The sequence below is a fragment of the Megalops cyprinoides genome, chromosome 9 (genome assembly GCF_013368585.1).
Source record: "Megalops cyprinoides isolate fMegCyp1 chromosome 9, fMegCyp1.pri, whole genome shotgun sequence".
Lineage (NCBI taxonomy): Eukaryota > Metazoa > Chordata > Actinopteri > Elopiformes > Megalopidae > Megalops > Megalops cyprinoides.
Window position 1 is genome coordinate 5,357,606 of NC_050591.1, and position 27,300 is coordinate 5,384,905.

The window sequence follows — 27,300 nt, forward strand, 5'->3', positions numbered from 1 at the left end:
CCCTTCTCCCCCATGCAACAAGGAGACATGCTGTGCCTTTCACACGGCCCAAATGTGTCGCTATTGATCGGGGGCTGCAGGAGGACAGAGTGCTCTTCCAGGAAATAAGGCAAACGGGCAGGCACATGGTTATTTCAGGACGCCTTCCATCCAGCTCATGTAGGAGGTCATGACAAAGAGCTCGAGGTCGAGGCTGAAATTGACTTGCGTCGAAGTGGAGACTCTGAGGGGTGGAGACGTGACAGGAGGGAACGCTCAAAAGCACCACATTTTCTCACACGAGTGCCTCTCCAGACCAAATTATGTATCCCAAACTGAAATGCTGTGTGCTAAGGTGTAAACTGTGGTGGAGGGTGAGGTGAATCTCTTCCCCTCACTGTGAACATACTTTTATATCCCTTAAAGGCCATATTCAAATTTAAATGATGATCTTCATCTTATTTTTTTGCTATTTGTGATATTTTAAATTAGGATTTTCTCAACATATTTACGCCAACTGTTGGAGGAAGGGTAGCCACATGAAAAGCTATAATAATTAGATAACACTCACACATAAAACACATTGTGGTTTTAAATGCCTAATAAAGTGTTCATCAACTATATTAGAAGCAATAAAGAAATTAAGAGGTGATAGTCAGTGGAAAAAAATGTGTTCTGACCCTGGCTTCCATCTTAAAAATGCATATGAATATGATGTATTTCCTTGAATAGGTTTCATATTTGGAGGATATTTATTGTATGGTGCTTCTGAGGGGGGGGGGGGGGGGGGGGAGTAGGGGTCAGGTGAAAGGGGACGGGGCCCAGCAGGGGTGCTGGTTACCTCAAGTGCCCCGGCCCTGGCATGCTGATAAGCATACGGCGACTCCTCTGGCCTCATGGCTGCTGCTGCTGGCACCAAGACGTACCCCAGCTGTGGCTTTCTCACACTCGGCCCGCGTCCGCAGCGGGGCGCAGACGGGAGGGCACAGACGGGCACCCGCGCCACCGCCAGCGCCTGGCACTGCCGCGGCGGGGGCGCACCATGCTGCCAAGGGTGGTGGAGCCAGAACAACACGCCCATATGGCACGCTTCCTCGCGGCTGCGCACGCGGCGAGCACTGTCACGTGCACCGCTGTGCGTTTCCACCCGAGGGCAGCTGCTGTATCACAGGTCTCCCTCCCTCTCTCTCTCTCTCCCTCCCCCTCTCGGCGCAGCGGGTACCAGTTTGCCGGGCTGGAGTACGGGTCAGAGTGTTACTGCAGCAACCGCATCACCAGCGCACGCACTCGGGAGGAAGACTGCAACCTGGACTGCAAGGGGGAGAAGGGCGCCCCCTGTGGTGGCGTGGGACGGCTCTCAGTCTACAAGGTGGAAGAGCTGCTCCCAGGCCAGAAGAGATGTGAGTGTTGGATTGACCCACTGCTGGTGCGGTGGGGGCTTGTGATGTGGTGGTGGGTGTACGGTGTGGTGTGGTTGGGAGGGGGTGTGGGTGGGGTGGGGGTGATGCAAGAGGTGGGCTGCAAGTAGGATGAGGGGGACAGCTGTCCTTTTCTCTGTTTGCATCAGGAGCATTCACTGCACACTGTTTGCAGTCCCTCCTGCAGCTGATATGCAATCTGTACCAATGCCACAAGCCCACTGTAGGTCTGATACCAGCATCTGCACCTGGCCCTAAACACTTGGGCCTGGAGTGACAGATACATACTGACTTCAGATTAGTCCTCTCTACTGCTTCTCCACACATGGGCCAGCACTGTGGTAGATGCACAGTGACTCCAGATCAGCACACTTTACTGCTCAGCTGACACTATGGCAGATTCACACTGATTCCAGATCAGTGTACTCTACTGCTTCTCCACGTATGATCCAGCACTGTAGTAAATAGACACTGACTCCAGATCAGTGCATTCTATCCATCACACCCTGGTGGCCCTGTGAATGGCTTAATCACTCACCATGTCTGCATGCCACTAGGCAGGACACCATGGGGAGGATTGGGAGGCGGCTGCCACGCAGGTAGGGGTGTATGCTTCTGAAATGTGCCACACTCAGCAAGATCACAGATCAAGATTCAGGGGCACAGCCCAAGGCACCCGCATCAGCAAGTCCAGCACCAGCAGCTGGAGACGAAAAAACCCTCTGGCACGTCGTCTGCAAACGAATGTGACTGACGCTGTACCCAGGGAGCAGTTACAAGCTTAATAAACAGCAGGCCGGGTTAGAGTTATTCTGACATTCTGCACAGCAGAGACAGACTCAAAGGGAGGGCCTGCACGCTGCCCCCTGCTGTCTGAGTCAGTGTAGCTCATGCTGAGACTCTAACCGCTAGCTATAATAATTACTCAGCACCAAACAAGTACACCCAGAGGAAATGTCATTTCAGCATTACTTAATCATGAGACTGCATGAGATTCATTTTCATCAACATTTTAGAAAATATATCCTCTTGGAATGAAACAAGGAAGTGTCCATGAAATATGTCAAATTTTAGGAATAATAGGAAACCATAAATGAAACATAACCGGATCCCCTTGTCTATGGTTATTATCATTCATGATTTTACAGATGGTTATATCCAGAGAGACTTAAAGTGATGTTTATTGCAAGACATGTTTTGCTTATCATCATAGCCAGAGCTGTATAAAGTGCCTTATGAGAAAAACTGATATATTTATAATTTTATTATATAAAATATAAACTGATATATTTTTCCAGTGTTGCTTTTAACACCCCATGGTAAGCGGCATTGGGAGTGAAACGGAACAGGGTACAGAGACAGAAATGACACTGGAACACTTGCATCTGAGGCACGGATGCTTCTTGAGAGAATTGTCAGGACCAGACTTGCGCATGGCTGCTGTGGTGTGCATGTGGCATCTCTATTTCTGTGACTATTCTGACAGCAGGCCATCTCCCTCTCTCTCTCTCTCCCACTCCTCTTTCACATGCTCCCCCTTTACCTGTCTCTCTTGCTCTCCCTCACTCATCTCTTTCTTTCTTCCTCCTTTTCTCCTTTTCCTTCTCTTCTCTCACCTCATTCTCTCCCGGGTGGGTGGTGCTCACACTCCTACCTAAAAAAGAGATCAATAAATGTCGCAGAATCGGAGGCCGGTCACATTGCTGTGTATGGACTATAAAATGCTTTCTCAGCACCTGACTGACAGACTTAAACATCTGGTCAGGCTGCTTCATAAGGATCAGACTTATGATATCCCAGGACACTCCATCAAAGACAGTCCTTTATCTGTGGCATGATGGACTTATCTTGTACCATTATTTCTGTTGTATCAATAGAAGGCATTCTTTTATGTTGACCTTGAGTATCTGTTCAAGACTTTAAATGCTTTGGTGTTTGTGGGAATGTTTATATCCTTAGTGAAGCCGCTGTAAACTGGAGTGTCATGCTTGGTAAAGGAGGGAGGGGGCCTAAGCAGACCAGTGGGGGCCGGGAAGGGCATTTACCAGGGGTGCCCCCTTGTGGGGCAGCTCTGTGCCCTGGTAGCAGCACCATTCCTCTCTGGAATGTTTATGGCAATGTCAATTCCAGGGTCATTGGAAAACTCACCCGTTGTAGTGTCAGCATACACCGATGATGTAATGCTATTTGTGTGAGGAATGATGTGGATGTTCAACAGCCAAAGTTAACTGAGGGAAGAGCGAGGATTTTACTTTGTGGGTCCTGGAGCCAGCAGGACCTTCCTGTACCCCTAGGGTAAGCGTTAGGGTTGTAGCCATCCTCTTCCAGGCAATTCAGAAACTTCTTTAGTATAAAGACCTGCTGGAGTTAGGTAGGGTGTGTCCTGCTTAGACATGCAGGGGACCTCAAGGCTTGACTACCATCTTTTCCTAATGCAGTTGCGTAAGGAATTTGACAGGTGTCTCTGGCCTTCGTGATCCAGTGTTGTGTGCTTGGTGTCTCCTAAAGGTGACCAGACCAGAGGGTGGTGGGAGGAGGAGTTGTCTCTGGTTCCTGGACACTGGAGTAGCCATTGTTCTTAAACCTACTATTGCAGCTGGAACTGCTCGAGTCTTCCACCAAGCAGAGCTGATTTGCTAGGGCAGGAATTTTTAGGCTGGCTCATTTCAGGGGCCTGGAGGGGATGGGTTGGAGACCAGTACGGGGCATAGAACAACAGGTTGGACTCCCCTCGGTGAGAGCTGTACAGAGGCTGTTGCCTGTACTGCAAGTCGCTTTGCTGGAGGGGGTTGGGGAAGGGCCGGAGGGCCAAGCTCCAGTCCTGCAGTTTTAGAATGATCTTGTTTTCCCACCTTAACACGTCTCTGCAACGGTGGGAGAACGGTGGGAGGGGAAGCGTTCAGCTCCTTACTTTTGCTTCTCAGAGCAGTGGTGGTTTCGGGAACAAGGACAAGATGTACTGAGCACAAAGGTACAGAATTTGGGAGTACTGAGGGGTGTCCGGTCGCATGTATGGCAGGGAGAAGTTGGGGACAGGACCATGTCAGTGGAGGGTCTTGTAAAATCATCCCTTGCCAAAGTGATCAGGACATCTTCCATGCAGATTGCTGTACAGGGCCATTGCCACTAACAAACACTGATCTGACAGTGGGTAGAGGGTGTCCATTCTGTCCATTCAAAGTGTTAGTCACCTGTTTACACACTGTGCAAGACTGTTCACACTTGTTCATGTTCACACTGCTGAGGGGAGTGTGTAATGCACTGGGCTGTGTTTTTAACCTTGAGAGCATTGTGCTTCAATCTATAATTATACACACAATTTAATGTTTTGTCTAATAAATTACTTGTTTGGGCAGGCAAAGGTGGCCGTTTGGCTGACTAGAAAAAAACAGGATTCAGGCTCTGGGCACAAGTGGTGCAAATGTTTAATGGTCAGTCTTTGGCAGGCTTAGCTACTGAGTATTCATGCTCAGTCTTTGACAATCTTGACCATTTTTAGACCATTTTTGGTATATTGGGAAGACTGTGTGTGTGTGAAAAAGAAGGTTACAGATGTTGCCTGTTGTAAGGTTTTTTCTTTGGGAGAGGGTGTGTAGGAGGAAGCAAATGTGGTACTTATGTGTTCATATATTTTAAAACTTCCATGGACTGCTACTTGTGGGTAACCTATTTTATGTGTCAATTTGCTTCTACCCCCTTCTCTCTCTTCATCTCTCTCCCTCCCTTTTTCCCTCCCTCCCTCTCTCTCACACTCTCAGACAGGAATGTTCGCTATCGCGGCTGTTTCAAGAGGCCAGCCAACACTTCTACCGCCTTCCTGGTGCAGTCCATCCAGCCCAACCTGACATCTCAGTCTTGCATTGGTGTCTGCACGGATAAGGTCTGGATTTCCCCAAAAAATACACCCCCCTCCGCCCAACACCACCACCCTCCCCCTGTCCCCCTCCCCTCCTACTGCCCTATCCCAGCTGAGCAATTTCCATTTCCAAACAGGAAGATTATCATTGATTGGTTGTGCTCCTGTCCAAAGACTGGATAATGACCTGGCTGGAACCTTTCCTGATGAGGGTTTGATTTTTTCTGGGGCCCCTGAAAACAGTCAGGCTGTTTAAACTTTAATACGCCTCCGGTGAGAATCGACGGCCTCTGTAATCGATCCCGCTTGCTTGCTCAGAGCCGCTCATGCCACCAATCACTGCGGCCTCCCCCGCGGACCCTGTGGTCCAGCTGGAAGCCATCTTACTAAGTGTTAATGCAGAAGTGACTCTGGACTCTGAAGTACGCTGGCATGATGCATGCCTTTGGGGTGGAGCCATATATATGTACACCAGATGTTAAAAATGTTGTATGTGCTGAAGCCCATAAATCCATAGATATGCACACATTCACACAGAGAAATTAGTAAACTGAAATCAAACCAAGAGGCAGTCGCTTTTCCAATAATCTCAGAGGAGATTTTGTTGTTACTTTTGGCAGGAGCTCTGTGTCTGTTGTTGGCTTCAAAAGGGACAGTGCAAATTAAATTCAAACGCTGGGCATCTTCATAAACGGGAAGCAGTGTTTTGTGCTATCAAGCTTTTGGCGGAATAAGCGTCCTTAGTTCAAGCGTTGGTGGGCTGAAACATTTCTGGTGCATCCCTGGCGATTGAAACCCAAAGAGTTCTCTGTGTCAGACTGGCTTACCCTTGTAGGCTCTTGAGAGGGGGAGCAGAGTGAAGGAGAACACAATGATGGAGAGATTGGATGAACAGAGATGAATGATTTGGGGGATTTTCACTTTTCATAGAACATCCCACCAGGTCATAGCAGCTTTATCATGTTTAAATAAGTGCATCACAGAAATACACTACTTTTATTACACTTTATTGTTGCTGTGCTGCAGTAATGCCCTCTCTTTATCACATGTTAGCAGAAAAGCATTATGGTAATATATTGGTTTAATCACATTTGCAGAAGTCTATCATGGGGGTACTCTGGTTCTATCGCATTAGCAGAAGCGTGTTACAGTGCTACTCTGTTTTCGTATTAGCAGAACTGTATCATGGGGGTATGCTGGTTTTATCACACATTTGCAGGTGTGTGCTATGGGGGTACACTAGTTTAACATGTTCTCATGACCCCACTTCTTTCTCATGTCACGGTGTTCCCCAGGAGCTCCCACTGGCTGTTCTACGGAGACCCGTCTGTTACTGCGGTTACGCATCCTCCGAGTTCTCTCTCCATGAGCCAGCAGAGGAGCGGAGGTGTGCGAAGGCCAACAGCAGCGACACCGCACCCTCCGCTGACCAGGACTTTTACCAGGTGTACCAGACACCTGTCCAAGGTGAGCAGGGGTCAGGGCCCAGAAGAGTGTGCCACTTTATCACAACAGCTTGTTTGCATCCTTAGGAAACATGCGGTTCTACTCATTAATCAGGAAAAAGATCAATAGTTGTTGTGAGGCAGTAAGATGTACCTTGTGGTGCCTCTGCTTGCATACTGCTCACTGTCAGTCAGGAGACGACTACACTTTTGCAACCAAAATATTAAATAGCGTTTCTATTTTTAATGGATTTCAATGCACACAACTTTGTGTTCTGAATAATAATCAAACAGCTTCAAACTAGAATTTCACCTGTTTACTACGTTTTCTAATCATTGAAAACAATTACTGGTAGTTAAGTTACCAATGAATCACTTTCTAACAATATGTGAGGTTACCCCCACATAGTGTGCCAGCATGTGATTTATTGTTTAGAAAAATGTGATGAAAGAGCATTTTGGACCATTAGCTAATGGCTTCTCTCAGACTGGGAGGTGACTTTAACCCGTTGGCTAATGGCTTCTCTCAGACTGGGACGTGACTTTAACCCGTTGGCTAATGGCTTCTCTCAGACTGGGAGGTGACTTTAACCTGTTGGCTAAAGGTTTCACTCAGACTGGGATGTGACTCTAACCCATTGGCTAATGGCTTCTCTCAGAAAGGGAGGTGACTCTAACCCATCGGCTAATGGCTCTCTCAGACTGGGAGGTGACATTAGCCCATTGGCTAAAGGCTTCTCTCAGATTCCCTGACTCATGGCCTGTCTCAGACTCCAGGTGTACAGAGAGGAAGTTCTTGCCGGAGAAGTCGAGCACACTGGTGGCGCTGTCCAGCTTCCCTGGGGCTGGAAATACCTGGGTGCGGCACCTGATTGAGCTGGCAACCGGATACTACACGGGCAGCTACTACTTTGACGGCTCCCTCTACAACAAAGGTTACCCCCCTCACCCCCACCACGTGCGCCTCCATCCAACATCCATCCCTCTCTTTTTCGCACTCCTTTCCATTCATTTTGTTTTATGTGCTACTGGCATGTTCCCAAAGGAAGGAGAGACCCCCCACAACCAACTCGCCAGGAGCCTCAGTGTTTGTTTTATATTTTAAGATAGGAATCTTGAGCTAAATTTTGATTGTTCTTGCTAGATAATAAAGACAATTAGTCCCTTGTGTTTGACAAGGGAGCCATTAGTTTTTACAGTCTCTGTTTGGGGATTACTGTATATCTCCTGCTATGCATCTTAGATATTATCACAGACAGAGTGTCAACAGTACTGAAACAGGACCAACACAATTTTCTGTGGAGTTCCCACACAAAGTAAAAGCATTATGTAAAAGTGATACTGTCCATGTGATAAAATGATAAAGTTCATAACACAAGTATTTCTGATAATATGATGCTGTTAAAGCTAAACTTTCAAGAGATGTCCGCGTTCCTTTATTAGACTTAATCTGTTCCCTGAAAGAATGGGTTTTGTCAATGACGACCTCACTCTCCACATCTTTTTAAAATGAAACGCCTCTTCTCACACTTGCATCAACTAGTATGTGCTCCCTAGGGGCTGGTTAATGGGTAGCAGTGTAGTGTAGTGGTAAGGACCTCATAACCAATTTTCAATTCGCCAATTTCGATTCTCCACTAGGGCGCTGCTGTACCCTTGGGCAAGGTACTCATAACTGCCCTAGTAAAAATCCAGCTGTATAAATGGATAACATGTAAAAAGTGTAACCTATGTACTGTAAGTCACTCTGGATAAAAGCATCTGCTAAATGACAATAATGTAATGTAATTTGTGCCCTACCAGCACTGAGACCATTGCCCTGTGTCCCACAGCTGCTGATTTAGTTTGGCTCTACGGAGTTTATTTCATGTCTGTGCTTTTCCAGGCTTCAAGGGCGAGAAGGATTACTGGAAGAGCGGGCGGACCATCTGCGTGAAGACCCACGAGAGCGGGAGGCGTGAGATCGAGATGTACGACGCGGCTATCCTGCTGATCCGAAACCCCTACCGCTCCCTGATGGCCGAGTTCAACCGCAAGTGTGCCGGACACCTGGGATATGCATCGGAACAGCACTGGAGGAGCAAAGGTACTGCAGACTGCAGAAGCCTACCAGATTATGGATCTTTGAGGCACTGTGTGTGTGTATGTGTTCACGTAGAGCTATTGTGGAGCAGGTGTGGTTCAGTTTTTCAGGTATGCTGTATATGTGGATAGATGTATATGTGGCTACAGGGAGCTTGCTCCGCATCATCTAATAGTACTGTGTCCTCAAACAGACCTTGCTCTCAGCTGAGAACTGTCTCATTGTGGAACTGTACACATCCTGTCCCCGTACTGTCGCTATACTTGCTGTATGCACTTTTGTAAGTCGCTTTGGATAAAAGCGTCTGCTAAATAAATAAATGTAAATGTAAATCATGTGACCCCCATGCCCCTCCCCCTCCCTCACAGAGTGGCCGGAGTTTGTGGGCAGTTATGCCTCCTGGTGGGCGTCGCACGTGCTGGACTGGCTGCGCTTCGGGCGGCGGGTGCTGGTGGTGCACTACGAGGAGCTGCAGGGGGCGCTCTTCCCCCAGCTGCGTGCCATCACCTCTTTCCTAAATGCCAGCGCCTCAGAGGAGCGCCTGCTGTGCGCTGAGAGCAACCAGGACGGCCACTTCAAGCGCTCGGGGGCGCGGCAGCGCACCTTCGACCCCTTCACCCCCGAAATGAAGGTGCTGATCGACGGGTACATCCGCACCGTGGACCGTGCCCTCAGGGAGCACGACCACACCGGCCTGCCTCAGCAGTACCTGCCCAGATGATGAGGGGCCGTGCCTGGCCACGCCTGGCTCCCTCACAGGACTCCCTGGGCTTACGCCTCGGCCCCGCCCCAGATTCGGGTTGCCACAGAGCAGGGGAGAGCCCCCCGTCTGTAGGAACAGCTCAGACACAGAGGAGCTGCTCACCGCTCTGACCAGAGGACGGAGGGCTTCTGCTTTTTAATACATGATCGTTAGTCTCCTTTTCTCACCAGCCATCGCCCTCTGTGTTCCTCCTCCAGAATGCCTCCACCTCACTCGTGCAGCACAGCTCATGTCGCGTCGCCGGAAACAGCGTGTGGAATATTTAACAGAAATTAGAGTCTATAATCCCGGCAACGGCATTGCCTGATTAGAACACTTCCGATCAGCGGCCAGGCGGAAATTCCATTTTCGCACGTCCTTTTGTGTACTGTGCGCACGAGTGAAAACCGTCACCCAAACACTTACTGCTCTGAACCTCACACATTCCCAGCCAACAGATGTCATTTTGTTCACTTTTTTTGAAGACAATAATATCCACTCTGTATGCCCTTGTCATAACAGTCCCCATCCAGCTGAGTCTACTGTAACGTGCATCACTGCACAGCAGCATGTCACATGTTACTGTAACGTCACTGCTGCAGAGAGAGCACACACGTGTCGGAAATGTCACTTCTATTAGGGAGACTGCATGTGTGTTTGGAACGGTACAGCCACCACAGGTTAGTTGCCGTGGGTATTACTCAGTCCTGTAGGCAACTTTATATGATGTAATGAATCAGAATTTGACAGCCAAGGTGACGCTGCTTCAGGAGCCTGTTGTAGTGACGCTGCACCCACAGGTAAAGACCCCGCTCTGTAGTACAGGTGCTCTGGAAAATAAACCTGCCTGACGGGTGATCTTTATGAGAGCGGTGCATTGTCAGGAACGTCGGATGTCTGTGGGAATAGATGGAGACGGGCGCAGACAGGACTGTTGGCGAACGCTCCGGTGGAGTGGGAAGTCCATCAGACGGCCCCCGGGGCTGGTGACAGGAGGACGAGGCCGAGAGGAGACGCGCTCCTGCAGGGTAATCCAGTCAGAAGGCAGGGCTTCACTGGGCTTTGCTGACACTTCATGTGAGGTGGGAGGAGAGGGAGACCGAACAGAATTAAGATAGAGGAGAAGGGATGAGAGACCCACAGAGAGAGGGAGAGGGAGAGAGAGGCAGCAACATAGAGAGCGAAACAGAGGAGGAGGAGAATCGAACAAAAGAGAAGGCAGAAGAGAGACATGCAGACATGAGAGGGGGAGAGGAAAGAGAGAGCGCACAGCAAAAAATGAAACGGAGGGAGACGAGAGCGATAGAGAGATAAAAGATGAAAGCACAGAGAGAGTCATAGGTAAAGCAAAAGTGAGTGAGCAGGGGGAGTGAGCAGGGGGAGACCAGGAGAGACCGGAGATTTGTCCCCTTAACTTCCCTTGTGTGCGTGTCGCTGTGAGATGGGCGTGTCCCTCCCAGGTGGCCACAGGCGGACTAGTGGTAATTCACGCTGAGCTGATTAGCACGCTGTCTTGTGACAGAGATGTGTCTGGGCAGTGACATCACAGTGTTCTTCAGCAGTGCTGGGCTGAAGGGGTCTGTGTACCTGCACGTGCTCAGATGGAAACGCTCAACACACTAGCTCATTCACTCTAACATAAATAGTGGGCTTATTATTTACTTATTATTATTTATTATTTTTCAGGGAGAATGGAGTCTGTCTCTAGAACTTTGTCTGTCTTTAGCCTGGAGCTGCTGGGCTAGAGTCACGTCTCACTTCACATTAGCGACCCTCTACCTGTGTAATTACATCTGTAAGTACTATGTAATAAGTATAGATATTAAGTTGGTTTGCATATGTAATTACATTAGCCAGTACGATGTAAGTGCAGTAGGTGCTGTGTCACAAGGTATGCTTGTACAGTAGGGTGACGGTGTGGTGTGATAATACTGTAATATAATACATATGTATTAAATGCTATGACAAACATAATAAATTCTGTAATATAATCCTATAAACATAAATATGTCATTACACAGGTTGAAGGGCGCTTTAATGTACAATGTTAAAATGAGAGGGGAGATATCAGTCCTGTGAATGCAGTCATGATATCAGTTTTCTGATGTTGGGCTTCAGGTATGAAGTCAAAATTACAAAGTCTGTCACCACAAATCCACACAGCACAACACCCATCTTAAAGCCGCACATACTGCTGGTCTCAAGACCATCACATGATCTAACTCATTTACTCTGCGTGTAACCGAAGGAGGCGCTAGCGAATCTGTTCGCCCCGGGGGAAGTTCAGCCAGGAGGAAGTTGTCATTTTAGGCTTAAGGCTTTGCATGGTAACGGTTTTCCCACAGTGACTCAAAAAGTGGCTACCACACACTCGTACCACACTCCTATATATATAGTGCCAAAGTACAGGGTCAATGGTAATCGATTTCTCCTCTATGACTTACGGAGAGTTCCAGCGTTAGGTCGATGTGCCATTTGCAGCCACCCACACAGATGAATTTCAAAGTGAGAGGAATTTCATTATTCAGCACATGTTGTAGATTGCGTTTCTCTCTCTCTCTCTCTCTCTCTGTGTGTGTGTGTAAAGCTCATTCCTTTACCTACAGTAAGATTAAACTGTTCGGTTTGATTCAGGGGACACTCACTGAGTGTAGAATGGGAAATGGTTTTTCTCTCTTGTTGTGGAGGACTGTGGAGCTGATTTCTGGAGCCAGACATACTGAAGGGTATCGAACTGTCATTCTGTCACTAAAGACACACGTATTTTACTAAAGACACAAAAGCTCCGGTTCCTGGTCTCTTCAGTTTCCTGTGTGAGCAGAGCAGCTTCCCTCGATGTCTCCTGTGCACTGTAATTAACACCTTTAAAAATACATGCTATGAAGCACACCTTCTAACTGTGATCTTTTTTCAAATGTGTCTATACTTCGCACCCACAGCACACACACATACACACAGAAATACACACACACACAAAATATTCATACAAAAACACACACACCCTCCCCTCTCTTAGGGATGCTGATATGTATCTTTCAAATGGACAAATACAAAGCATTATTTAGTGACAAATCCCTATATTACACGACTTAACAATTGACAGGCAGCATTCTATTCATCATGCATGGAAAGAAATTATGATGTTATATATGCTACACAGGAGCCATGGGTGGAAGTTTACTGATGACATCTGATGTGTTGTGATCGCAACCATGGAAACGAGACTGAAGGTGAACTACTGCTGCTATAGGTACCCATCGAAAGCAGCACCTATCGAAAGCAGTGTCTGCCATGTCTGAACACAGAAGCTCCACAATGTAACCCTTGCTTTTAATATGCAGATCACAACCAAACACACACACGCACAGGCATACACACAGACACACAAGCAGACACACCACACACACACACACACACAAACCACACACCTTTAAGAGGCCTGGGGGGATGGGGGTTAAGAGAAGGGCGTAATTTGACCATTTGACTGAATGTCGCAAGGGCCAAGTTCAATTCACAAACAAAATCGTACCAAGCATACAATCATTCTTCCTCATGCTTCATTAGTCAGACAAACTGAAACTGACCCCACCCCCTCAGGGAGAGAACACAGATCGCATGCTTTGTTTCAAAGATGTAATACACCACTGAACAGTGACCGACCAACGCAGCCTTCTACATCACCGACCACCCGGCAAAAAACCATCACTCCACACCACCAACTGTCTTGGCGGTAGACAGATCAGGAGTACATCACCAAGACTAGACACAGGTGAGATGAGACAGATAAGGTGTTCATGTGGCCTTGCATGTGGCCAGTTCCAGCTGTTCCGCTTCCTCCTACAGGGCGTCCACATAAAGGTGTGATTTCTCTTCATTTTGAGAAGATTGCATTTCATTGTAGTTGATGGTGTCTTCAAAACAACTTCCTCTGTTGCCATTTTCTCTGTTACCTGATGGAACAGCTTGATGTTACTTCCACTGACTGATTTCTCATGGGTAGACTTCCCAGTAGTGCTCATGGAGCAACCCACAGACTCATGTTGAAATCATTCATCTCAATGCAATTCTGGTAAGGACAGGGCACAGGGCAAACTGCAGCCATCATGAGTCAGCTACTGCAGGTGTGTGAGCACTACATTCAAAGCAGAAATGCCACAGCTTGTGCATCCACCCCTCCAGCCTGGGCAATAGCTGATCAGCAGGGGGCGCAGTGACAAAAATTCAGATCTCACTTGATTCAGATGTTACGGGACAACAGCCCCGCTCTGAGATCTGCTGATGGTGTGTGTCCAAACCCTATTACCATTCCACTGCTTTCCCTGGAAGCTCAGATGAACTGGATTTGTTGTGTGAGGAAAGCCCAATGCTGCTTGTACACATGCACCGAATCCAAGAGGGGAGGGCTCCGGTTCATTTAGCAGCAGTCTGTTGTACAATAAGTCACTAAATCCATGTGTCTGTTAACATCTCTTTTTAAGAGCCTGCTCTGCATTTGTCTGCATGTGTGTGTCACTCTGAGAAATGGGAGAGATGAGGGAATCCCAGAGCATCTCAAAGCATTTTCGTGCTGCTTGTCCTCTAAGCAGGGAGGAAGCTATACTGCATTAATGGGCCGGTCTCCACTCTAGCACACCACTCTACAGTACACCACTCCTTAGATGCTGTGGTGCTCTGTAAAGCCTCAGATCTGTGCCCATCACCAGCCCTGTTTGCTGGGTGCAGGCACTGCACACATTTTGGCAAATCTTTTAAAACCTCACTGAGATTTCAGTGTGTGTGACACATGCTCTGAGCTGTCATGTACAGAGGGGGGGGGGGGGACCCCATCAATCTGACAGCTCTGATGTCCCGGCTCCACCCTCCCTTTCATAGCGGACTGCATCTGGCTCCCAGAAAAAGACTAAGCACTGGCGTTCATCAGGGGCATTCAGACGTAACCGAACACGCTCATCATAGCAGCTCATCCTTATTCACTGATCATTAAAGACCTATAACAGTCTTCAAAATGGCCATATGACATGTTAAAGGACAGCAGGTTATCAGGGATGTGTAAGACTAATGTTGGATGTCATACCTGCAGTTCAGTACCTCGTAAAGCTCAGTGCTAATGGCTAACTGCATGTTAACATTGTGTGTTAATTCAGCATTTATGGACCTGCAAGCTTAGTGTGTCTTTTGAGAAGGCTGCACTGAACCTTGGTCCTTGGACTTTAATGAGTGCACTCAGAAAGGCGGGAAACATGCCCTATGAAAAACATTAGAACTGTGTAATAAATCATAGCATCATGAGGGCAAAGTTTCCCCTTTCGATATCAGAGGCAAAATATGGACAATTCCTGAAATGAATTTTAGCATTCTGAATAAGTGCTTTTTTACATGTAGTTTTTCTTAATAGCCAAATTCGCCTCTGGCATTATTGGCAAGGTCTCAACATTCGTTCTCAATTTCACATTAAAAAAGGGCCTGATTTAAATTTGACATGATTTCAGTATGATTTGAGTCATGCAAATGAAAACAAATGTTCATGAGTATGTTTTCAAAATACCAGATGAATCCAGGGAAATAGAATATAGGTCACATTCAGTAGTACGTGTGCTTCCTTACAAACAAACAGGAATATTAGCAACACTCAAAGACATAACTACATTCACATTTTAGTAGCCATCAATATCCTTAAAATGTATAAATGGAGATCATTACAATTTTATGAACCGCTCCTGGCTACACATCTAGCTCAAGCAAATCCAGTGTGCTATAAATATAGCTTATATGTAATGTGTCCCTTAAAATATCAGAAAAACTCTATACCAAATTTTCACTCAAGCATATTCTACCTCATCCATTCCACTCAATTTGTTTCAGGCATAATTAATCAAATACTCAAGGAGATCTGTATCAAAACCCCTTGCAAACATAGGGATTCTCATAGACATAGCAGTAGTTACTATATATTCTTTTAACACATAAGTTAAACACACCAGTTAACCTGGTGCTGCTCCCTGAAAGAGCATCAGCAGTTTACATAATTATTTAGCATTTATCTAACTGGAGCTTGAAATGGAAGTCATACTGAGGTTAACTGAACTTGATAAGGGAGTACAGGAAATTCCTATATCCACACCTACTCTCCTCAAAACAAATCCAGACCAGCAAATGATGTATATAAACTGCCTACTATCCTCTCCTTCCCACTGCATCAGTTGCCTGAAAATCCCATTTTCTCTCCTCTCTTCGCCTTTTGGTCCTTTCCTCCTACCTGCAGGTCTTACCTTTCAGCCAGGACTGGCCCCTTCTGCTACACAAGTTCCAAAGGGGAGCTTCTCACTGTGGTCCTATGGCTGCACTGATGTACTGGCTTCCCAGGAGGACTGGACTCCAAGTCAAGCCAAAGCCACCAGCAGACCTGCTTTCCCAGCATGCCACACTAATTCCCGCACCATTCACTAACAAAGGTTCTTATTATCCATTTTGGTCATCTTGGAATTAAAATTATATACTATCTGGAAATGTCAATGAGTGTTTGGTTGGACACCCCAACTCCATACCAAAGTACATAAGCACTCTGCAGGAAGGCTTCATCACAGCCTCAAACAGACAGCACACAGACAGACTCTGCTCTGTGGAGCCCTCTAACAGCTTCTCTTTGTTTTCTTTTCAGTCTCAATCGTCAAAAAGAACAGCCTGAATGTCTGAGCTGTCAAATGGAAATATCGAGAGGCTGAAATATTTAAAAGGCAATTTCTCTGTGGTACGCGCATGCTGTTGTGTTTTCAGCATTTTAGTGTTCCTACTGCAAAGTGTGATGCTGCAAGAAAAAAAAGCATTGCTTCCAGACAAAAGAAAATAAAAACTAAATCTCAAGAGATGAGTGCTGTAAACATTACAAAGCTCTGCTGTTCCAATGGTAAAACAATCCACACTGGGTTTTGCACCAGAGAAAATATAGTAATGTTTTATCCTCCATGCAGTTTTTAATACCTTTTCTAATTGACTCATTTTGTGACTTCTGGAAAACTTCCTTTTTGTCACCGATATAGATGGATTTAATCTGAAGTTCCAGCACAGTTTCACACGAAACAAAGATCAAACAGACTTACACAAACTATGGTAAAAATACATGGCTGAATGGGATGTTTAGGTGGGAGAGACAAGGCAGCCCATCCAGTCATTCAGAATCGGGCTTGGTATGGAATGACTATCAAAATGTGAAACAGAGATTGTGCATTTACTCACAGACACACACACTCATGTTCACTCATAAGCATGGGCGCAGACAGAATTACACACTCACACATATATACTCAAGTGCCAGTAACGGGAGAATCAAGGGGTTGAAATATTACTTTCACAAGTGGGAACAAGTGGGCCAAAAGGAACCTTCTCTTCTCAAACAAGCCCAATAATGTGCATATGGTAATAGACTGTTTAAATCCTTCAGTAAAGTCAGGCAATCATAATTCCGCTTGCCCACTTTTTAGGTTCAGGTAATTCCACTCCCACTTTAAGTTCAGGTAATTCCACCAACACTGTAAACATTCACCATCTGAGATTTATGTTCATCAGGACTACACACATCAGACTATACTTGGATTGGCTCATTTGGCTCTGGCATCTCCGAAAATGACAAGTGAGATCTTCAAAATGATTCACAATGACAAAAGAAAAAAAGAGGGTAATGCCCCAGGAGGTGGAATGTGAGAGATCAGTGATGATAGGGTGTTGGCTGGTCCAGCCCAAACACAGACAGGGCCATTCTCCACACTAATCTGCGCCCTAAGGAGACACTGGCACACTGCACAGATTAGCATCATTTTAGTAAAGCTCTAGTTTGAAAAAAAAGAACAGCACATACTTCACATATTGTTGGCACATATTGTTGAAGCCAAGACATTCTGCCTGCACAAATGTCCAGCCAAAAGGAAATGCTGAAGCATCATCCTCAGTCCATTTTTTTGGGTCATTCTGTGGATAGGCACTGCATAATAATGCTTACAAACCACCGCTGTCACTCATCCGAAGGCCTGAACTAGAAATCACAATTCCTGTAATTTAAAATAACTGGCTGGCAAAGTGGGTCTGGTGTCATCTCATTCAGATTACATCTTTAAAGACAGCAATTGAGGGTATTAAAAACAGCGCAGAATAGCTACTGCAGAGCTGAAACAAAGCAAGTACAAAGCAAACTGCTATTGTTCATCTCAAGAGGGAGTCTGGTGCCACTCTAACGGGGTTCAGCATGCTACAGGTTTCTGACAGCAAACTGAAGACCAAAAGATTTACATGAGAGTTAACTCCCAGAGCTAAAGACCAAGGTTCCCAGTTAAGGGAACTAGTAATACTCTCCCTCCAGGGGGCGATATATCCATCACTCACAGGCTGAGTTTTGTTTCTAAACTCCACAGCCTCATGTATTATGTTTTTCTCTTCACAGCAGACACCCTATGTCGCCCATTCAGCATGACATGTAACTCAATATGTCTAGCCATATATTATCCATTTATATGACTAAACATTTGAAAGTAATGAAGGTGAGGTACCTTGCTCAGGGGATACTATGTCAGTGCCCTTGAAACTTTGTGGTCAAGTCTGGGTGCCTAACCACTACAACGAACAAACAGGCGAACAATCACAAGAATGCAGCCAGCAGGTTGATGCTGATCCAGAGAATGACATGTTAAAGGGTGGCAGTCAAAGAAGAAACAGCACAGTGAAATAATCTCTCTCTGAAGCTGGTGGTGAAATAATCTCTTTGAAGCTGGTGGTGAAATAATCTCTCTCTGAAGCTGGTGGTAAAATAACGACTGGAGATGGTGGTGAAATAATCACTGAAGCTGGTGGTTTGAGGTGGATGTAGAAGAAGGTGAAGGTAAAAAAAGAAATGACAATGAAATAACCTCTTTCTGAGGATGATGGTGAAACAATATCTCTCTGAAGCTGGTGATATGAAGTCAAAATGGAATAAGGCAGACATCAAAGAAGAAAAGACACGGTAAAATCCAACTCTCTCTGAAGCTGGTGGTTTGGGGCGTGTAAGGTTTCAGGCACATTACCAGCCCCAGAGCTCTCAGTGAGGCGTGAGAGGAGCAGGGGATGGGTAAAGGAGAGGGTGGTGTGGGCCTGGGGGCCTGTCTAATGTAGGGAGTTAGGCTCGTTTCCTCCCTGAGCGTTAATGTTGTATGCTGCTGTTTACGCCTACAGGCCAGAACTCTACTTGCCTTACAAATATAAATTGCCTCGGAAAGTGCTCTAAATTACTTTCATAAGGGGGAGAGAGGATCCATCCGTATTTGCACACAATGTGCTAATGTGTTGTTTGTGCGAGTGCGTGTGTTTATTGAGCGTGCTGAGGAAGAGAAAAGCACAGGATCTCACGTCTCTGCCTGACAGCAGCAATTTGGGGATCAGTGAAAATATCAGTCAGGAAGAAACTCTCAGGAAAAATAAGTACAATATCAAGGAAAATGTTTCTCCACATGCTGCAAAAAGCCTTCAACACAGTGAAGGGAAAACTCCCCCAAACCTCTCTGCACAAGCAGGTTTTCTGTACATCTAAACCAGAGTATGGCTACCACTTCATGTCTTACACAGGAAGAATTCAGTCATGGTATGATAAGCATATAAAGTCATGCTTGCATCACTGTGCTGATCAAAGTCAAGGACTAAATGTGATGTGGTTTGACTGAATAGAGGCAATTGCAATTCATGTGAGGGTTAGAATGATACAGCATGCAAACTAATATGCATATTAAACATAAACTGGTATTTATGAAGAACCATGCTAAGGCATGATGGGTATTGTTATCCATCACATGTTGAAATTTTAACCATGGTGTTTCTCTCATGGTTCTGTAGGACAGCCAGTCACAACCAATGAGGGAAGTGGTGGCTGTTGAAGGCAGATGCGTGCGTTTGCGTCTTTGGAAGTAGTGATGTTAAAATCTGCCTATCAAATATCTCAAATCTGACTCCATTTTGTTCTAACCTGCGTTTTAGTTCCCCAATTCCCAATTCTACTTAGCATCCCAGGAATTCTTAGTTCGCTTTGGCTTGTAGGTGATCAGGCTACATAGTCCACGACGTAGGATACCGTACCAGCACATTTAATATAACTCGCTGCCGTATTATATTCTAAGTTATAGAATATACATTAGGCGGCCCACCTAGGGACTGCAGACTCGTCAGAATAGTGCCATACTTAAGACTGACTATGAGCGTAAGTATCAGTGGGTTTCGAGCGGTACGGCAAGAACATACGGAAAAACCTCGAATCCTGCTACGTGCGTCGTTAGAAATGGCCAAATGAGAAATCACAAACAAAGGTTAAGGCTAATATTTTTATTAATCCAAACTGTTCCAATTAAAATTATTCCAATCAATTAGAAATTCCCACATTACAGTAAACAGCATGGCAGAGTGCAAATGATGGCAAATATACACAGCTTACCAATGCGGAGTCACGTGGCTATACGCTTGATGCGCAGGAGTCCGTGCTAACGGTGCTCCCTATACGGAGTCACATGGCTATATGCTTAATGCGCAGGAGGCCGTTCTGACGGGCTCCCTACACGGAGTGACATGGCTATACGCTGAATGCGCAGGAGGCCGTTCTGACGGGCTCCCTGAGTGAAGAAATCTTTCCCTTTATATACCCAAACCATAAGGAGTTGGTCAGCACATGAGGTGGGGTCATGGACAGAGCCCCACTAGGTTTTGTCCTTATCTGGCTATTGATTGGTGCCGGTGTTTATTCTTGTCCCGTTATTTGGGGCATGTGCATTAGTGTTCATTATCTTGCTGAGCGGATTTTTAGACTAAGGGTTAGGAGACCCTTTACTGTTATAGAACTATCACCCCTTTGCTACTCGCATTGTATGGATCAAAATGAGACCAAACAAGACATGTGTACCTTGAACCAAACAGAATATACAGACATAATAGCTGATAGTTGCAGGTTGGGGTTTCACCACTGGTCAGGAGGAAGGGTCCCTGAGAGTTTTGGGATCATCAAGATCCCGTGCCCTCTGACTCTCTTTACCCCCTGGTGACCCATCCTGTCGTATAGTTCCTTGGTGTGGAGGAGTGGGGACACATTCCTTGTCTTTTATGGCCCAAGACTGCTTACTTGAGCAACAGTCCCTTATTTTAGTGTGCCACAGTCCGTATGTTGTCAGGCGTCTCCCATTCCCACCTTACAGTCCCCCCTCAGGAACCCAGCAGCGACAGTGGTGGTAGCTGTAGGGGACCTAGAGCCAAGGTGGTGCGTGTAGCTGTGCGCACGGAGTGGATGAGTCGCCTGAAGTAACAGCATTGGATGATTGTGATGCAGAGGATGAGGATGCTGACGATGACGCACCCTCTATACACCCAATCCCACCAGGTGTAGGCGTATTGGGCAGAGAGGGTGGAAGCGCTGGTCAGAATCTTGGCTGTTTGTTTGGCCAGGTTTATTTCAACCTGCGCTTGGTAAAGGTGGTAGCCCGTTTCTTGGACCATCCGTTGGACAAGCTCCATGGCGTCCGTTAGGATGTGGGTACTTTCTTCATAAAAGGTGTCCTCCCACCAAGGGGAGGTCTCAGTGTCCATCGGCACTCTCCCTAGGATGTTTATCTGTCCCATGGTGAAGTCTTCAGTCACCTCGAGGCAGAACGTGTGGTTGGCTGGGCAGGTCAACCCTCCGTAGGAGAAGGAGTTCATTTCACTGACGACACACCACTGTGTGTGTGACACCTGTACAGCATCTGCATACCCATGCAATGATCGTACATTGAGCAATTTTGTGTTATTGTATGACAGAGGTTGTAAGGTATTGCAAGTACATATGATATAACTGGATGTTTCATGGCAACAGTTGCGAGTAGTAAAGAGGGATGTCGTACCTTTTATAGCAATATAGCCAGTAAGATGATCCCACTTAATGATCTGATTTTTTATCACCACTCCTAGGGAGCGTATGGTTGTTGAATTCAGAAATACTTGATCAGGATGTATAAAGGGAAAGGTTGCATAGAATCCTATACAACCATTGCATTCATCACCATTGTATAGCATTATAGTTCTTAAAGAGTTCTGCATAGTAGATGGTTTTCATCTGGCTTGATGCAAACCACCTATGCAAATGTAACATGTTGACCAAATTAAGTTGCGTTCAACTGTAGGGGAAGAAGTCAGGTTGAACAGTAGTGTGGTGTATTCCATATGTGTGGAATTATGTGGTCCTGTATGAATGCATTTATATAGGGCTGACCTTAGGTCCTTTGTGTTATAACATTTCTTAGGATCTCGGCCGTTGTTGTTTTGGTCGTGTATGACAGTGAGACCACCAGTACCTTTATCATTATACTCCTCTAGCTGGTACCAGAGGGTGCGGTTAGAGTTAACTTTGTCGATTGATGTGTGCCCTGTGATTGTCTGGATGGGAAGACGGGTGGAACCTGATTTGCAGCAGATTTGTGCGATGCAATCGGGGTCCGGTGCTACACCGGGAGGCCATAAAGCTGGTTCTCTCGTTGGGATTGTGATTGCATTTTCTGTGATTGGCCCCTTAAAATGCCTCCACACCCATCTTCCACAACCTAGGTTGTGCATGGGCTGCACTTGCTGTCCCAATTCGATACACGTGGGCCCGAAGACCCTTCTGGCATCTGGTGTCCATGGGATCGCAGCAGCCAGTCTGTAAGACAGAATGGGCGCATAGACTTACATGTATGCGCTATGTGGTGGATGGCCTCTGAAATAATTTGCATTGGGTCATGTGATACCATCTTAGTTTTCGTCTTATCTGAACTGCTATGCAGCTGTTGCATACGGCCTTTACTTCATAAGGTCCGTGCCAACGGGGTGCAAAAGCATTCTCTTTGACGAAGACTCTGATCATGACCATGTCCCCTTCAGCAAATTTGTTTTCAGTGGCCGGATTAAACAATGTATCATTTATCCGGTCGGACTGTTGTTGCTTTAGGGCAGCATGCGCGTGTAGCACCTTGAGCCGTTCTTGCAGGTTGGTTAAGACGGTTTGCTGTGTTGCGAGTATGAGAGGCCCCAGGTCTGCGGGTGAGATCTCTGGGTCTATGGGTAATTTCATTATTCTCCCAGTCATTAGCTCAAAAGGACTAATGCCTGTAGCTTTAGAGGGAGTAGCTCGCAACACTGTTAGTACCGTCGGCAGGGCGTCAGTCCACTGCCTCTTATGCTGCGCTACCTGCTTAGCAATGTGCTCTTTGATGGTGCGGTTCACGCGTTCAACCATCCCGGAGCTCTGGGGTCTATACGGGATGTGAAATCTCTGTTGGATGTTTAGCATTTTGCACAGATCTTTCATTATTTGCCCTGTGAAGTGGGTTCCCTGATCTGACTCGATTTGGGTTGGTGCCCCCCAGAGAGGAATTATTTGGTTCGCTAGTACTCGTGCTACGGTATGTGCCGTATTATTGCGTGTGGGGATGACCTCCACCCATTTGGAGAATTTGTCAATTATCACGAGGCAATAGCGATACCCCCCTCTGGCACTGGGCAATGGCCCAATGAAATCTAGTTGTAGGGATTCCCAGGGACCTTTAGGGGGCTCTGGTCTGCGGAGTTTGGTGCGACCAGGCTTCCCTTGGTTAACCGCCGCACATATTGAGCATGATTTGCACCAGTGGTTAATGTCAGCATGCATTCGGGGCCACCAGAAATATCGTTGAATTAGTTCTAATGTTTTTTCCGATGAGACATGAGCATATTCATGATATAGTTTAGTGATAGGATTTTGGAGGGCACTTGGCACGACGTATTTACCGTCCCGCATTGCGATGCCTTCAGCTACCGAGATAGCTTGGTCCTGCTTTAAGTGCGGTGCAAGCTCTCCGTCCGAGACCCATAAATCTTGTTGGTATTGTTTGAGATCTATGGGGGTAGCTTGGACGGCACTTACGGCAAACGCAGATAGTTTAATGCGGTGCCAAGGCTCTCCGTTCCGAGCTGCTTGTTTTGCGAGGTTATCTGCAATGTTGTTATTGCTTTCGTGAATGTTTGGATCTTTACTGATATGTGCCCGCACTTTGACTACGGAGATCGGGTTATCGCGGGCTTGAACTGCTTCCCATATTGCTGTGATTACTCCGAAGTGTTTAATGGGTTTCCCAGCAGAAGTTAGACATTTTCGCAATTGCCATTGGGCTATAAAATCGTGCACAACTCCGAATGTATAGCTATCGGTATACACGCATAACGGTTCGGAATACGTTTTTATAGCTTCTAACAATGCGACAAGTTCGGCTTCCTGGGCCGACATGGAGGGTGGTAGCTTGAATAGTGCTTGGTGGCCAACATCCGAATTCGGAGGTTGAGGGGTCCAGAGAGCACACCCAGAATGGAACTGACCATTTTCCCAAAATCGGGAGCCATCAATATATACTCTGAGCTGCCCGGGAAGTTCTCGGTCCATGACTGCACTCGGGGTCTCTAGCCCCGGTTCACAGGTGTGCGCCTGTCCCTCGATATCCCCAAGTAAATGTGGGAGAATCCTATCATTAACTGTGGTAATATCTCGAGCCTGAATGTCTGTTAGCCACCTGGCCAGTCTTTGAGCTGACACTCCTTTAATTCGGCCCTGCAACAGCATCTGAACCGGGGTGTGCATTGTATGCACAACAATGGGTTGAAAGCCTACAAGGGGCTCCGTTGTTGTAAGCATCCAGTGCACCGCCAGAACATGCTGTGTGCATGGGTCAAACCCCTGTTCGATGGGAGATTTCTTCCGGCTGTAATACGCAACTGGGCGCAGATTGCCCCCGTGGTCTTGCGCTAGTACTCTAGCCTAGCCATTATCGGGCTGCACTCCCGCCGGGTGGTATGCGATGGGCAGTAGTGTGGGTCGTCCTGGGGACTGACCGAGCGATTCCGACTAGTTGACCGTGTGGCAAGGTCACGCGGGCTATTGATCGCTTGGGCTCGGGTACGAGCCCGAGCGGCACGCGCAACATCATTATTTATAGAGGCCACAAAGGCCTCTTCGTCATCACTCTCGTCCTGTGGCCTGCAACTAACCGATTCCATGACAGCCTGTCGAATTGCGGCGACAGGAAAACCGGCATTGTCGCAGCATTCCTCAAGAGTCGAGGCATAGTTTTGGCCATGCTGTAACCTATTTTGGAGGCTAGCAATCTGACTTGCCATTGCTTCACCCTGCCTAGCCCAGCTTTGCTTTTCATAGGCGAAGCTGTCTATTTGCATGCGAAGTTTCTGCATTTCCTCCGATCTTATCTTCTCTAGGTTACGCATGCTAATGAGGGTTTTCTCGTGTTCCTCTAGAGTTTGAAGGTCATTTCGGCGGAGCAAATACACAATGGCTGCAGGGAGGTTTTTATATTTAGCTTTGGATGCTAAGCCACGGCCCTCCGAAGCATACCAATGTAATATTTGGCTATTATCTGCCGTAAGAGCTAAGCCCTTGCCTTGTATTTTAACAAGGACATCTTTCACAAAGAGTGCCAGGGTCTCCATGACTTCCTGTTCTACTCTTTCCCTATTGAGTCCTTGACCTGCCATGTTATATAGGCAATCAAAGTCCTAATTATTCGTAATAAATTTCCGGGTTTCTACGGTCCCCAGCTAGCTTGGGTATGTCGACCCGTTCTACCAATGTGTCTGTATGTGGTGTGAGTCCCTGAATGTCCCTCAACCTCCAACTAAAGAGTAAGAAAAGACCACTTACCTCAGGAGATGAGACCAGAACAGGGCGCTCGCCAACATACAACACATGTCCTTCCAAAGACATGCTAGAGATTACGCAATCACCTCACCGGTCACTGGAGCTGCAGACAGCGACAATCAGGTTGAAGTGATCACGTCGGGGTCACCACTTTGTAGGACAGCCAGTCACAACCAATGAGGGAAGTGGTGGCTGTTGAAGGCAGATGCGTGCGTTTGCGTCTTTGGAAGTAGTGATGTTAAAATCTGCCTATCAAATATCTCAAATCTGACTCCATTTTGTTCTAACCTGCGTTTTAGTTCCCCAATTCCCAATTCTACTTAGCATCCCAGGAATTCTTAGTTCGCTTTGGCTTGTAGGTGATCAGGCTACATAGTCCACGACGTAGGATACCGTACCAGCACATTTAATATAACTCGCTGCCGTATTATATTCTAAGTTATAGAATATACATTAGGCGGCCCACCTAGGGACTGCAGACTCGTCAGAATAGTGCCATACTTAAGACTGACTATGAGCGTAAGTATCAGTGGGTTTCGAGCGGTACGGCAAGAACATACGGAAAAACCTCGAATCCTGCTACGTGCGTCGTTAGAAATGGCCAAATGAGAAATCACAAACAAAGGTTAAGGCTAATATTTTTATTAATCCAAACTGTTCCAATTAAAATTATTCCAATCAATTAGAAATTCCCACATTACAGTAAACAGCATGGCAGAGTGCAAATGATGGCAAATATACACAGCTTACCAATGCGGAGTCACGTGGCTATACGCTTGATGCGCAGGAGTCCGTGCTAACGGTGCTCCCTATACGGAGTCACATGGCTATATGCTTAATGCGCAGGAGGCCGTTCTGACGGGCTCCCTACACGGAGTGACATGGCTATACGCTGAATGCGCAGGAGGCCGTTCTGACGGGCTCCCTGAGTGAAGAAATCTTTCCCTTTATATACCCAAACCATAAGGAGTTGGTCAGCACATGAGGTGGGGTCATGGACAGAGCCCCACTAGGTTTTGTCCTTATCTGGCTATTGATTGGTGCCGGTGTTTATTCTTGTCCCGTTATTTGGGGCATGTGCATTAGTGTTCATTATCTTGCTGAGCGGATTTTTAGACTAAGGGTTAGGAGACCCTTTACTGTTATAGAACTATCACCCCTTTGCTACTCGCATTGTATGGATCAAAATGAGACCAAACAAGACATGTGTACCTTGAACCAAACAGAATATACAGACATAATAGCTGATAGTTGCAGGTTGGGGTTTCACCACTGGTCAGGAGGAAGGGTCCCTGAGAGTTTTGGGATCATCAAGATCCCGTGCCCTCTGACTCTCTTTACCCCCTGGTGACCCATCCTGTCGTATAGTTCCTTGGTGTGGAGGAGTGGGGACACATTCCTTGTCTTTTATGGCCCAAGACTGCTTACTTGAGCAACAGTCCCTTATTTTAGTGTGCCACAGTCCGTATGTTGTCAGGCGTCTCCCATTCCCACCTTACAGTTCCCAGCATCATCTACCGTAAGCACAGAAACTATCCCTGTCACACCATCAAAGGAGATATGCCATCTGAGACAACTAACCACACACACACACCAAGGACAGCACTTGGTCTTTAAGAGAGAGAAATACAGGATTCTCCAGCAGTGAGCTTTGTGATCATAATGAGACTCAATGCGCTGACCTACAGCAGTCAGGACTCTTTGGCTGTGAGGCCGATGGGTTTGTGAGATGTGGTCTGGCTGCTGGTAGAGCGCTGTACTGCTGGAACACATACAGGGAGAGAAAACACTGCTCTTCCTCTGAGCAGACTACAGCGTGTGATTGGCCAGTGAGCAGGAAGTGATGAGATGAGCAATCCTGTCACTCTCCGGAGCAGAGTAGAGCGAGGGGCAGGGAGTGGGAAACCCGTCGCCTTGGGGTCACTGCTTTCTGCTCTTGGGGAGCTGTGCTTCAGGGGAGGAGCTGTTGACTAGGAGTTTTGCAGCTAACAGCTGAAGCAGTGACAGACATCCCACAAGCGCAGGAACCCCTGCCATTTTCCATACAGAGCACCAAAGCAACCCCCCCTTTCACCACTCACCCTTC

General features: G+C 46.8%; 1 protein-coding gene and 1 pseudogene across 1 annotated transcript in view; one reads left to right on the plus strand and one right to left on the minus strand.

Annotated features, from left to right (window-relative positions):
- Window positions 1-10,436, plus strand: part of LOC118783164 (WSC domain-containing protein 1) — a 29,457-nt gene extending 19,021 nt beyond the window's left edge. The window contains exons 4-9 of the mRNA XM_036536880.1: window positions 1,195-1,379; window positions 5,156-5,277; window positions 6,549-6,720; window positions 7,469-7,633; window positions 8,584-8,784; window positions 9,150-10,436. Of these exons, the coding sequence (XP_036392773.1) occupies window positions 1,195-1,379; window positions 5,156-5,277; window positions 6,549-6,720; window positions 7,469-7,633; window positions 8,584-8,784; window positions 9,150-9,502 (1,198 nt within the window). The 3' untranslated portion in view covers window positions 9,503-10,436. The remainder of the gene's footprint in view (window positions 1-1,194; window positions 1,380-5,155; window positions 5,278-6,548; window positions 6,721-7,468; window positions 7,634-8,583; window positions 8,785-9,149) is intronic.
- A 10,289-nt stretch (window positions 10,437-20,725) lies between these two features.
- On the minus strand, window positions 20,726-22,769 carry LOC118782896 (annotated as a pseudogene).
- Window positions 22,770-27,300: the final 4,531 nt, after the last annotated feature.